The following is a 13870-nucleotide window of genomic DNA, read 5'->3' as shown; positions in this document are numbered from 1 at the left end:
CAATCTCTTAGTGCACCTAAATTCAATACAATCTGACCCTTGGTGAACAATTCCAAGGATTGAACTTTCTAGCCTTTGCTGTACAGATCTGAAAATTATAGTCCATCCAATTTAGAACAGTGGCAGTACAGATGGTTTGATCTTACTTTTGCAAATAAACATGACAGATGATATAGCTGAGTGTTATGGGAGTTCAAAAAGGAAATGAGTGGAAATAGCTAATTACGGTACAATTTATTGTAAGAATGATGCCACTTCCTATTCATGCACAATAGGACAGTTGTATAGGCAATAATTGCCGTATTATGCACTAAAGTGCATTAACCAATCACATGAGCATCAGTGTTTTTCTCCAGCTGCATGAAAAATGATTTTTTTCCAAGCTGTAATAAGAGACAAATATTTTTTTAAACTAATATTTTATTATTTTACTATGTATATTAATGGCACTTACCCTCTTCCATAAACATATGTATCTAAGGCCTACTTGAGCTTTGTAAAAGTCTTCCTACCTACAGAAAGAAAACAATATTCAGAAGAATGAAAGCCCTATTAGTTTTAGCTTGCAGCTAAATAGCGAATTGAATATTATCAACATGCAACGATTTTGCTGTGTATAAAATATCTCGTAATGTTGAAGTAGGAAAATAGTGCTACATTTCTATGCTGTGTGTTGACATGCATGGGTGTATTTTGTATCAAAGTTTGATTCTTTCACTCAATGGAAAATTATTCATTAGTTATATAATTTGTGTTTTAACCAATTTCTGCCCTTTCTTTTCACTTTTGCTGTGAAGATTGTTCTGCTCAATTGAGAAGTTAGATGCTGCACTGTATAAAAATAAAATGCTACATTGCTTAATAATGTGATAAGCTTGACCTTGATTAACATGTCCCATAGATTTGATCAAAAAAGTGATACTTGTATTTGACTTCTATTATTAAAAAGTCATAGATGAATAAATATACTTTTTTTAGAAAAAAAAGTTGAATTTGAAATGTAAAACTTTTAGGGATTTGAAAGAATGTCCAATTTCCTTTTAATTGTGTTTTTATTTATTTGTGTACTTAATTCAATTTGATGCTGGTCAACTCCAAAGCAACTTTGGGAAGCTCATCAGATGTTATCCCAAACATTTTTTTTTGTTGCAAAACAAACTAATGGAGAAATATCACTGGTTTTCCATTGTTCATGACATAGTTTTTTGTTACCAGGTTCTTGTTGAATTGTCCAGGACTGTTAGTGGAAGGGGAATATCAGTCTAGAAAAAGTGTCACAAAAGCAGGAATGCCATGAACATAAATGTCTAACAGTCTCCTAGGGATGAGTTTGGAGACATTTAAAAGGGAAAGGAAGGTTTCTCTTTAAACGAGGAACAGTATACAGGATTTGAAGTAGTGAAATATTTTGAAGGAACCCAGTGAGCAGCTTCAATTTGGTCCAACTGAAAAGTTCCATAGTCAAATATTCTGGTTACAGGCCACTTCATAGAATTACTGATCTTAAACATGTTTTTAAAAAGATTACCTTTCAAGGGAAAATGAGGTCCTCTTTATGTACATAGTAATCATGAGATAAATTGATAGTGTAGCAACTTGTGGTTTTGGAAACTTGATATCCCACCCTTCTTTTTCTTCTTTAACCCAATACATGATTTTGTTGGCAATGTGAGTCCTACACTTGGTCAAATTTCATTCACTATCTGTTTAAAGAACATCATCCCAAATTATACAATTATATTGGCAAACAGTAAGAAATAGTCAGAAAGTGCCAAACCTACATTCACAGAGATACATATTTTTTGAAGCAGTGTTACTTCATTTTAACAGATGTAGTTTCGTAGAAATCTGATGAATGGAAATATTATAGAAATGGTTTTAAAATATGTTTTTCAAGCTTTTAATGCTTGAAAAGTCTTACTGGTTTCTTACTGCTACTCTGCTCATGTTCTTTCTGATTTTCTATAATCTTTGATGTTTTGTTGTAAACCACCTTGAGAATGATGAAAGTACAAAAATGTAATGAATATAAAGACCCAGTTCTCAGACATTAGATCAACTTTTTAAAGTCAAAAGTCTTGACACTGAACAAACTGGTTTCAAAGACATTCAACATTTAACTGGGAATAAGTCCCTCTGCCATGGTAGATTTATTTGTGAGTGGAAATGCAGAGGATTGCACCAGTAGTGATTATAGCTTGTATTTCTTATATTGTAAGTTGTGCATATAATCCCTTTCATCCCTTTCATCTTAAAATTACTAGCATTTTGTTGCATTTTTTTGTTTCTGCATAACTACTAAACTGCTCATTTTGAGAATAGTATACTCTAGAAATGGGACCTCATGTCTTTCACTGAGAACATGGCTGCCATTTTTTCCTGAATTGATTCTCCTCACCTGATCCAACCTAGGTTAAAAACAACTTCTGCAGAAATCTCTTGGATTAAAACATATCAGAGAAAGACTAGTTGCATTTCTCTCACCAAGAATTACCCAACCTCATAAAAATATGTTTGTTTTATGAAATCTCTCATCTTTGAATATTTGGCAAATAATTAATTCTCATCATATGAAATCATCATATAGGATGGAATTCTTAAGGAATCAATATTTAATAATTCTATGCCCATATTAATTAAAAGCAAGACACTATTTCTAATCTATTCTCTACTTGATTCGGTTGGAGTCAGTTTAATTCTAGTGCCTAGACTGAATTTTATCTTGCTAACCTAGTATACTGTAAAGCTTACACATTACAATAGTTTTATAAGTTTTTCTATAGCCAAGGTAAAAGTTATGAATCATCACATGTATTTATTTATTTTATTAACATTGCATACTTTTGTCAACAGTTGTATTTTCACAAATTTGGAGAGATATAAATTAATTTGTCACACATGGCAAATCCAAAGGAAATCAATGGGATTCAACTCTAGAGAATTCAAAGTCATAGAGAAGTCATAGAGAAAATTTGGCAAGACTATTAGAAATTTCTTTCAGGATGTTCAGATGCAATTCATATAGCTTTGTGGGCTTGTACTCATTCAAGTTCAGTATGTACTTCCAGATCACATTTTAATCAAACATCCTGTTGTTCAAAATTAAATGTATTAGAACATTTACTAAACAATGACAGGAGTTGAATAATCCCATGCTTATTTTATTATTTGCTATGTGTCCTTTTGCTTTGTTCACTCTTGCATACACTTCATCATTAGAACAAAACATGGCTATGATAGAAGATCATTGGAGTGTTCTGCAATCAGTGCACACCAATCTATCTAAAATAAAAGGTGTATAAAACAATGATACATGCAATAACTTTACTTGGTGTTGAGTGCTGGCCAACCACCAAATGCATTGAGAGCTCTGTACATGCCACAGAGATGCACATGCTTAATTGGTCATTAGGTGTTTCTCTTCTTGATCATGTCAGCAATGACTCAGTATGGCAGCGCATGGGCATTGCAGCAGTATTTGAGAAGATGTGGGTGAAATACCTACAGTGATATGGTCATGTCCTACCAGCAGCACCCCACACTATTGCTTGCATAATCTTCCACTTTAACACAAATGGCAAACGTCTGCATGGAAGGCCGAAGCAAAGATGGCAAAACACAATAAATGCAACCCAGTTGGATTTAGATGCTGCATTTGAACATGCAAGATGGTGTTTTGTTGATCCCAAAAGATGATGTTATATCCTTTTGCCATATTCACTCTTGAATATAGATGAAGAGCCCCTTTTTGTTGTTTGTAGTATCCTTCTCCAACCTCTGTTCACTCTTCAGTTTAGGGTTTCTGCCTACAACTGTTTTAAGCTGAAAGGAAGTATTTGTCAGGGTTCTAGTCCACACACCCAATGGAAAATTCCAAGACAGGCATGTTCCTCAAAATATAGATTTATTAGGCATGTCATATTGGCACATCTGGGGAAAACCTGACCCTAAAGGACCCAAGGTTTTCCCCACCCAAATCACACCCCAAAGTTTTCCCCCTCAGGTCACATGTCCGTTCCATGGTCCATCCAGGTCACAGCCATCATCCTGGCTGGCTTTGGTCCATGCTTCTCCAACATCTGGTAGAACGTCCTTGGCTCCCACAGGAAAGAATGCTATTTTGGCTACACATCCCCAGTTGTCTCTATTTCCCCACTCTCACAGCCCCAACCAGCCTTGCTCTGGCAGCCCTGAAGATGCTTCCAAAATGGCTTCAGGGCTGACAGTAGTTTTTGCTTAGATATGAGAAATGTTTCCTAATGATAAGAGCTATTTAACAATAGATCAGAGTAACCTGAAATGTGGGGGAAGCTCCTTCATGGAAGGTCTTTAAACAGAGGCTCAATGGACATGTATTTGTCAGGGGTGCTGAGGTAACCTATTCTATATTGGACAGATTATTTCCAAGATTGCTCCCATTCTGTGATTCTCTACTAAGGACAATCTTTCCTGGTAACTTTTCTATAATAGAATGCTCATCATTATGACCTGGAAACTGAGTGTAACTGATAATGGCTATTACAGGTTTCATTATAATGTGGATTATTAATGTTTTGCAGTATTTAATTATGAGGGGTTTTGCAATATTTCATTGTGCTTCATTTTTTGTATGAGAAAGACATGCAGCAACAAGAATGTAAAGGAAGCCATATACCAGCTTTCATTTGTTGTGCATTACTTAGGAATGAAAAGCAGAAGTGTTATTAAGGAAAAAGAAAGTTTGTGTTGTCCTGATAATAACAATACTATGTGAGGAAATAAGATAGTCCTGACAAAATATAGCATTATGAATTATAACATTGTGAAAATTTGTCTACATTTTGATTTTGCTGTATGCTCCTGGAATAAAAATTTTTATCCCAACTCTTTATTACCTGCTTCAGAATAGATTTCTGCCAAGGGCTGATATATTATTTTAGATGGTTTGGAAAAAGATTTGCATGTACTTAGATCCAAAGACATTTAACTGTATTCAGGAGATGTGACAAAGAGAGAGAAAATGTTACTTTTCAGTCATACATATAGCATTCAGATAATCTTGTTTTGTACTTTAAAAAGAATATAATAGCTATTCCAGTGACTACAGAATAAGTAATTTCTTGAGTGCTATTGTGAAAAGAGGGGAAGGAAAGAAGTATGCAATACAGTATCAAATAGTAGTTGCTATTCATCCTGCATAATCATGCAGAATGCGTACAAGCATGTTGCTCAAGACTCCTGAACTTGTAGGCAGTGGTTTGTTCTATTGATGAATCATTTAATGTACCAAGCTATCGAATCATGGCTTGACACTGACTCTGATGTTGGTAAGAGCAGTTGAAACAAACAATTCACCCATTTCATCTATCAAACCTAAATAGAAATAATAGAAGCTTTTGGTCTTCTTGCATATAAGAATTTTATCTGTCAATTTTGTTGAAGTCCTCAAAATGATTTCATTTTTTTAAAGATAAAATATCATTAGCATTTCATGAAAGATTTTCCATTAAAAACAAAACAGCTAAAATTATTGCAAAAGGATGCATTTGAGCCATGGTTTGACATGTTCTCTGTACTATCCAACATCCTTAGATGTGGAAACACTGCAATGCAGAAATAAGAGCAACTGAAGTAATGTTATTGGCACAATCATTGACTTAAAATTAATTGATGACACTATATCCTTATTATGTGGAAAGGGCTGTGTAAGGATAATATCCATCTAGAAAGCTAGCAACTGATTTTCCCCCTGACTAAAATACATTCAGATCAGGGAAAGTAATTTATTTAGATCCTTAAAAGCATAGAAGTTTGGGGGGTTGTGGAAACATGACCTTAGTTGATTAATTTGCTCTCTGTGAAATATTTTTGGTACGCTTTATACAGATAGAAAATATTTCAAATTTTACTGAGATATCTGGGAAGGGAGTGGATAGATTTTCCATTGTCCAAACCTATTATATTAGAGCTCATATAAACTTAGTTTTTGACTCTCTCTCTGCAAAAAGAACAAACTATGAAAGAGGGAAGGGGGGGCAATGCAGGGGCCACCTTGAAAGTAATGAATGTATCTTGGTTCGCCAAATTTTTCATACTCAAAGCTTTTTGTTTGGGGATGCCTGCTGGTGGCATATTTTTGGAGGTTTGACTGACCATGCGAAAATAGATTTAAACCAATCTCTGCTCAAACTTTTACCTTAATATTAAATATTTCCATGTTAATGGAATCAGAACTGGAAACAGTAGGTTTTCCTTGTAGAATTGCTCTAGAATTTCTTGCCAATGGAAGCCTTACTCCCAATGTGAATAGAATATGCATATCTAGGAGAGGGGACATTCTGATTGGAGCCACAGGAGTTTTCAAGGATTGAGTATGATTCGTACTCCTAGTTGTGGCTAAATAACAACAAAAACCAGGCATAAGATTAAGAGAAACATAATGCCGAATTTGGCTAAAAATGCTATTGGCAAAAACATGAATCATTGTGTGGGTTTGGTTTTTTATATTTAAGATTGAAGCATATTATATACTTCAATCCCCAGGCCATGGCCAAATACCAGACTGTAGCCCATTCAGAACTGAATTGCATGAGCAGTGGCAAGCATCCAGGCCTGGGCAGCTCCACTTGTGCGATTGGTGGGCACTGGCACTCACATCCCGCCCCCCAGATCCATCAAGCCGGAAAAGTTGGGAACCTCTATATTATATCAAGTGCATTTTATTATGCTTCCATTTTTGTGTATTGGAGTTATTTTTGTACATTACTTCTGCTTTCCACTGAAATTAGCTGGAAAAATATGTAGTAAGATTGAAATGTTATCTTTGCTCAAAAATACTTTAATAATCCATGCCTAGTTTTAACTTTAATTTAATTAGAGTTTTAAATGTGTTGCTATTTTATATTTATTTATGATTTAGACACCAAAAATAAAAACTTTGTAAAAACAAGTGCATTTGTTTTGGAATATAGTCTAGGGTGTTACTGATGGTGTATGGTTTCTTCATTTAGGACTAAATCTGATTTTTATGCACTTTCTTTTCCTTCTTTTTCTCTAGTGGCAGATGAAAGTAAAGTTGTCTTATTGACTGCTCAGAAACGAGGTAAGATCCCCCCCCCTTAGTTTTACCATATTTGCAATTAAAATATTATATAAAATAGAGTTACTTAAATCCTATTCAGGGTAAATCTCTAATCAATAATGGAAAATTAAGCTTTTTTCTGTTTCTAGGATATTGACTGAAAATTGAATAATTTGCAAAAGCAGCAGTTATATGGCTTTTTAATTAAAAACAATTATGTGTTCCAAGTAACAGTTAAAACTAAAAAGCCATTTAAAAGGAGGCTAGGGAGGAAAGGAAAAACATGGTGATAGTGGTAGGGAGTTTCATTAGGAGCTCATTGCTTTGGGGGATTATTTTTAGTGTATTATGTTAATGTTTTCGTCTGTCAATATGAGTCAGCTGATTGGTATAGTTCATTCCAGCTATGTAGAATATAGTATTTCCTAGATTTTCAAACTCATCTTCATCTTGACCCTCCTAGATTAGGTAATATGCTGCTGGCAGTCTTGAGTAAATTTGTGTCACATTACATAAACTTGATTCCATTTCTAGATTAAGCACTGATTCTTTCCTTCAGAAGTTCAGTTCCAAGCATAGGTCAGTTCCTAAATAAAACATTACATAACCTTACCTCGCAGTAGTTAACACACAATGGAATTTCCATCTGATCTGAAAAAATAGAAGATTTTTTTTTTAAATAAAAGATTTTTTTGTAATCTTTAAAAAAAAAGATGGTTATGTGTTGTTTCAAGTTCTAGACTGAAAGAATATGATTAAAATGTTATGACCCAAAGCTTCAGTTGCATTTGACCCATATTTTATAATGGAATTCTGGATCACTATAAATACTGCTTTGGCTAGGGGAAAGCATTTGAAAGCCTTATATAATAAGGTCCTGTTCTGCCTTAGCTATTGTAGCATAATTTTGGGATGACTGTTACAAATGTTGAAAACTCTTTAGATTTCCTTCTCTAGAACTGCAAAACATTCTCTCTGACAGAATAATAGAAAATTGCTTACGTCATTTATCCCAAAATATTACAAATGTGAAAAATTTTAACTATTATCTATTGAATTCTAATTAATAACATGGCGTAGGTTGTTGGATTCTATTTCTCATCTCTATCACAGTAATCCTTTTATGTAGAAACATTCTCATAAACAGAATATTTTGTATCTGAGGGGAAAAGTTCACATATATGTAGAAATTAAATGCAGTATAGTCTAGCACAAGTTTAGAAAACTATTTAATTTCTCTTGGAGTAAAAAGCTTTAGATTATTAATACCACAGTGAAAATCTCATAGATAAACATTTTAATGCCTTTTCTATTTAGTTTAGAAACTATATCCTTCTTTTAAAGGATATGTGGAAAGCAACCATTTTGAACAAACTTTGTTATATGTTTTGCAAAATTAAAAAATGAAGGCTACATTGTCTGCTTTAATAATCATGGTGATAATATATTGTGCATAATAAAGCTTTATTTGAACAAAGTAACTGCACTATATTACTGACATTTTTAGTGAGATACTTTTAGTCAATCCTTTTGGCATACAGCAATTTTCATTTCTGTGGTAGAAGAATGTAATCTTTTTAATTTTTCCGACCCTGTAGTTCTTTCCTTTGCCTTCAGTGTACAAAAGATTATTTTTCGATTTGAAATTGAGGGTTTCACCTGGTCTTGTCTTTCATCCTCCTCTCTGAAACCACTGCTAAATCTCAAGCTGAAAATATTTCCAAAAAGTGACTCATCAGTTGGAAATTTTGCCCTGCTACTCAAGACATGGTTTGCAAACGTAGCAGCTGCATTTTGTTTGCCAAAAAATAAATGGGAGCCCATGTTGAAATGAGGCCCACTGTAGTCATAATCATTGGCAAGGACTTGTTTTCAAACCAAACAAGCTCTCATTTCCAATTTCCATACCTGGTCTATGGGTCTCTTTATGCCATTACAGGCAAACTTCAACCAGAGTACAGCTGTGGCATTTAGAGGCATATGATATACAAACATGGATGCATAGGCAAGATAGATAAACAAGCAGACAGAAATGGAAAACACTGTTCCTATCTCTCACCTCTTACTTTACAGTACTCCACTGTTGTCTCAGTTTTGCCATTTCATCATCCCAGGTTGTAAGCAAAAGGCTAGCTCATCTTTTTTTCAAGTTCTTATTTAGCACTGTTTTTAACACAATACTCAAGGAAAACAAAACTCCCACAGAGATCCTGAATTCTGAACTAGCTATTGCTATTGTGTAAAGAAAAGTAATGGTGGTCTAAACAGGAATTGCTGGTTTCCTGGCTTGGCCAAGATTTGACTTAAAGCTAAAAAATAACTTCCACAGCAGCTTCATACAACCAGAAATAGATTCTTAGTAAAGCCAATAATTATTTTTTACAGTTATAAAGTTACCCACTGCCCACTTAGCTTGGGAGCAGCTGAGAAATGGGGAAGATAATAGGAGTGGGTCTGCCAAAATGACCTTATTTCCATTTCTCCCTATATGAACAGTGTGATAAACTCCCAGCTACTAGATGTCAATTAAGGAAGGAAATGGAGCTGGTATGTCAACAGATCTGGTCAAGATCTATAGCTCCAAAGAATTGCTTTGAAGAGTGAGATGGGCGGCATAACATTTTAATAAAATAAATCTGCTCCTCTATAGTAGCCTGATAGAATATCAGGGGAACAGTTTAATCTTGACTACCAAGTGAATGTAAAAACACAATGAAATAAATAACAGAGTAAACAAAAGTATTTTCCCATCAGCATCCATTCCCAGTTTTTTACACTTTCAGACAATACATCCAGTGGGATGCAGCTACACTAGGGTTCCTTTGTAATCTCAGAAAAGTTGTTTTTCACAGCTTTTCTGCCGAGTGTGTTTCAATAAGCCAGGTTTCAAATCAGATTTGGCAACAAAAATGACTATCTTAATTTAACTTGCTATAAATATACAGCTGTTATGGTGGTTATAATAGCATAGATTGGAAGGATTTATGTACAAGCTATTGTTTGTATTGGAAAAATGCTGCCCTTTCCTCCCTTTTATGCAAAGTCACAAATGGGATTCCATTAGCCTCTAGCTATTTGCTTTATTTTCATTTTTCATATGGTTCTTTCTTATTATTTAATGCTTGGAACTTGTCTTAATATGTATTGACTGTCTGCTAAAGTCTCTGCTGACACAGCTCTTTAAAATGATGCAGTAATGGAGAAAAGCTGACGAGTTCTTTATGATCTTTGACATATTAATTAACAAAATGGACTAAAAGGAAGAAACCTTTCCCATTTTCTGTTTTAATTTTCTAAAACACATGTATATTGAGAGTTCTAATGAAGAACTGCAACAAAGGAGTAATATATGTTGGGAAGTTGTACATTCTAGTAGATTAATACATCAATCTCTGCTGGTTTGGGGATCCCAATGCTTACTACATCATATGTCTTTTTTCCAAAAGGGTCTCCTCCTTTTGTAAAGTCATAACGCTGTGTAGATCTGTGCTTACAAAACTACCCTGGAATCTATCCAACATTAATAGTTGCATTTTTGAGGTTCTAAAGTTGAAAATAACTCACAAAGTACTATTTGATATGTTCCTTTCACAGTTATTATCTCCTTTATTATTCAAGGTTTCTACTACAATGCTCACAAGTGACTCATAAAACATAGTAGCTTCTTCTGTATTTTGCAGTAACTGGTTTCAGTGGCATATTGCTGTGATATTATTATTGCCTTGGTGATATGAGCAGCATAGAAGTCTAATAATAAATACTGGGGGCAGAATACAGCCTGTAAATTTTTCTGATCCCTATTTTAAAGCTAAAAGTTGCATTGCCATTACTTGTTGGCTAATATCATGACCCAACTTATGTGTTAGATGAAGATTTTGTTTGTTTGATGTTGTTTTGGTTTAATTTGAAACTATTTTGACTCAGTCTTGTTGGATGAATTTATGTAGAAAAAAATTATGAAGAAAAACCTGTCATTCCACAGCTGCAAATGTTATAAGCTTCTACTCTGTTATATGTTTAGTATTTCTTTTTCCAGCACAAAGCATTCCCAAATCCTTCAGAATTTTCCTAGAGGTCAGCTTCTCCTTAGTGATAATTATGTTTGTGTCCCCGCCTTTTTAATTTTTTTTCCAGCTCTCCAGTATCTTCTCTACAAAGAAATAATGAAAACATTCCAATTTGAAGGGATTATACTTTTATAATCTTATATTTTTCCTAATTGTCTCAAAGGTGCATTTACATTTCTAAAATAGTTAAATAGTTTTTGAAAAGACTGGGAAAATTAAAAAAAAAAAAATCCAACCCTTACTATCCAATGGCAGCTGAGAATGGCATTCTATACTCAGGGAAGAGGCAGTGGTATTGACTAAGATCCTTTCTCATGTATCTTGCCTCATTAGGCCAATATTCCTAGAGATTCCTCAGGAGACACCCTATTGAATAGTCTGCCATCAACTTACTACTGGGCCAGGAAAAGAACTGGAAGCCAGTGCTAATGGCAAAACACTGAAATAATAAAATTGCATTAATTAATCCCAAACAGCCCAGCTGTGCTTTTTTCAGGTATTGAACTTTCTGAAATATATTCCAAAAGAAGTATACATATAATGTAGCATACATATAATGTACTAGAGTAGTTTAATTTCCCTCCTTGTCATTCTCTTAGGTAAATATATTTATTTTTAAAATTTATTTGCCTAAATATCTCTAATATAATACCTCTAATATATTTTTAATATAAATGTAAAATATCTTAAATATAAAGATGCCCTTTATGCTTGCCATTCATTTAGCAGCTTTGCTAGAGTCACTTCTTGTGACTAATAAATGTCACAGAGATGTGATTAATAAATAAAAAATGTTTGGACAAATATTCCATTACTCACATTAGTTAATAACTTAGTTGGGTGCCATCAAGTCAATCCTAACTCTTGCTAAAGTATTTATTCATTTTTATAGTGTTTTTCATTTTTTATTTGACTGTTTATTTTTAACAATAAATAACAATATAAAACACTCATTTTTACAAAACAATTGTTTTTTAAATTGTTGTTTCATTAATTCTTATATGCCACCCAGAGTCACTTCTTGTGACTAATAAAAGTCACAGAGATGTGATTAATAAATAAAAAATGTTTGGACAAATATTCCATGATACTTTCGCTAGCCACTTTTAAAACCATCATTTGAAATAGTCTGTCTTCTTCCTTGCACTTTTTCTCAGTATCACATCTTCATAGGTTTTAATATATTACCAAGGATTGAATCTCTTTGTATGCTGTCTGATTTTAGCTTTGTTTTTGTAATATTTAACATTAACTCACATTTTTCATTTTTTCACTTTTCATTTTTATTATCCTAATTAGTTTTTCTGAGTCTTCCTTACTTTGAACTAGTAAAGTTATGCTTTCTTCAAATGCAGATAGCTAGTGTTTTGATTTCAGCTGTTGACACCTACAATCCTTACATATATGGAGACAATATGCATGTCAGATCCATGTATCTGCCATTCTTTAATGGAAGAAAGGGGGTTTGGATTTGATACGTTTAATTCTTTTCCTGTCTATGTATCCTAAATATCCTATTTCTTACATTGTCTTTTGTATAACCTTTTGCACGATTTATAACCATTGCCCAGCGCCCCAGATGCCTGGAAAATTCTCACCTCTTGAGAAGGAGCCATGTGGATTGCAGCACTGGAAGATAGCCCTGGGCAACTTTCCTTATCTGCTTTCTCTGTATACTAACATCTTCACACCTGTGGATTGGTGGAATCCACATCGGACTGTTGGGTGGGGTCTCTAATTCCCTTTATCCTAGTTGCATGCCCTGAGGAACCTCAGATCCTGCTTTGAATTTTGACTTGCTTTTATCTCCCTTCAATAAAAAGATTCCTTTTGAAATACAAAGTTTTCAAGAGTCTATACTTATTTTTTTGAAGAGAGGAGAGGCTGGTCCTTACAATCTTATTCCTTTTCTTATTCTGAACTATTCTGTTTCATCACATTCATTTTATATAATACTTCTTGATTACTGTAAAAGTTCCTTGGAACAGTGAGATGTTCTGGCATACTTAACAGTTTTAACAGATTCCATTTTCTGCCATAATCTCAGATGGATTATGGATTATAATCTCTTTGTTGTATTCAACAAAACAAAGGTGAACATTCTTCCTAAATTGTCATGATTTCTTCATTATCCACCTTACATTAGCTATCTAACTTCATTTTCCTTTGCCTTTTCCGAAATCTGTTTATTCATCTAACTCTATCCTCCATGTCTTCCTCTGTGTACAGCCATATTCTTCTTTGTAAGGTCTTAAAGATTTGTGAGAAAATTCAGTAATTTGTCAATTTACCTATCTTGGTATAGATAGTTTCAATCTTTCGTTTACATATCTTTTTTTCCATATTTGTTGATAATAGGGCAGTTGACACTTTAACTGCCGCTTCTCCCACAACATTAAATAGTTTCATATACATTTCATCTGTACCTTTCCTATTTTACAGCTAGTCTATTATGTGCTAATTGTTATATTATCTATTGTCAGTACTAGTCATTTCCTACTTTTTAGTAAAATTGATTCATGAATATGTTTTGCCTTTACAAATATTTCCATCATCGTATAATCCCATTTGTAATGGAATTCAGAGTAATCTTTCTATCTCCCTTTCACTATAGATGAAAGTATTAGATCTCTTCCATGATTATATATTGTAGAGTTGTTTTTAATTGCTTTGTTTATTTCGACTCTGCATGGGTTTGCTGTTATCTGCTCACTTGTTATGATTAGGAGCAGCATACAAGCTG

The 13870-nt window shown here is 33.7% G+C and overlaps 1 protein-coding gene across 4 annotated transcripts in view; it reads left to right on the top strand.

Moving 5' to 3' along the window:
• PARD3B (par-3 family cell polarity regulator beta) overlaps positions 1 to 13870 on the top strand; it is a 926621-nt gene that overhangs the window by 479281 nt on the left and 433470 nt on the right. For 3 of the 4 annotated variants that reach the window (XM_087949489.1, XM_026673207.2, XM_087949490.1), the window contains one exon: positions 7037 to 7081. The exons of the other annotated variant lie outside the window; for it this stretch is intronic. In XM_087949489.1, the coding sequence (XP_087805615.1) occupies positions 7037 to 7081 (45 nt within the window). The remainder of the gene's footprint in view (positions 1 to 7036; positions 7082 to 13870) is intronic. 4 annotated transcript variants of the gene reach the window in all.

Source organism: Notechis scutatus, chromosome 1 (assembly GCF_049901735.1).
Source record: "Notechis scutatus isolate UNSWTSFEM ecotype Mainland chromosome 1, rNotScu1.2, whole genome shotgun sequence".
Lineage (NCBI taxonomy): Eukaryota > Metazoa > Chordata > Lepidosauria > Squamata > Elapidae > Notechis > Notechis scutatus.
This window is presented reverse-complemented; position numbering and strand designations above follow the sequence as displayed.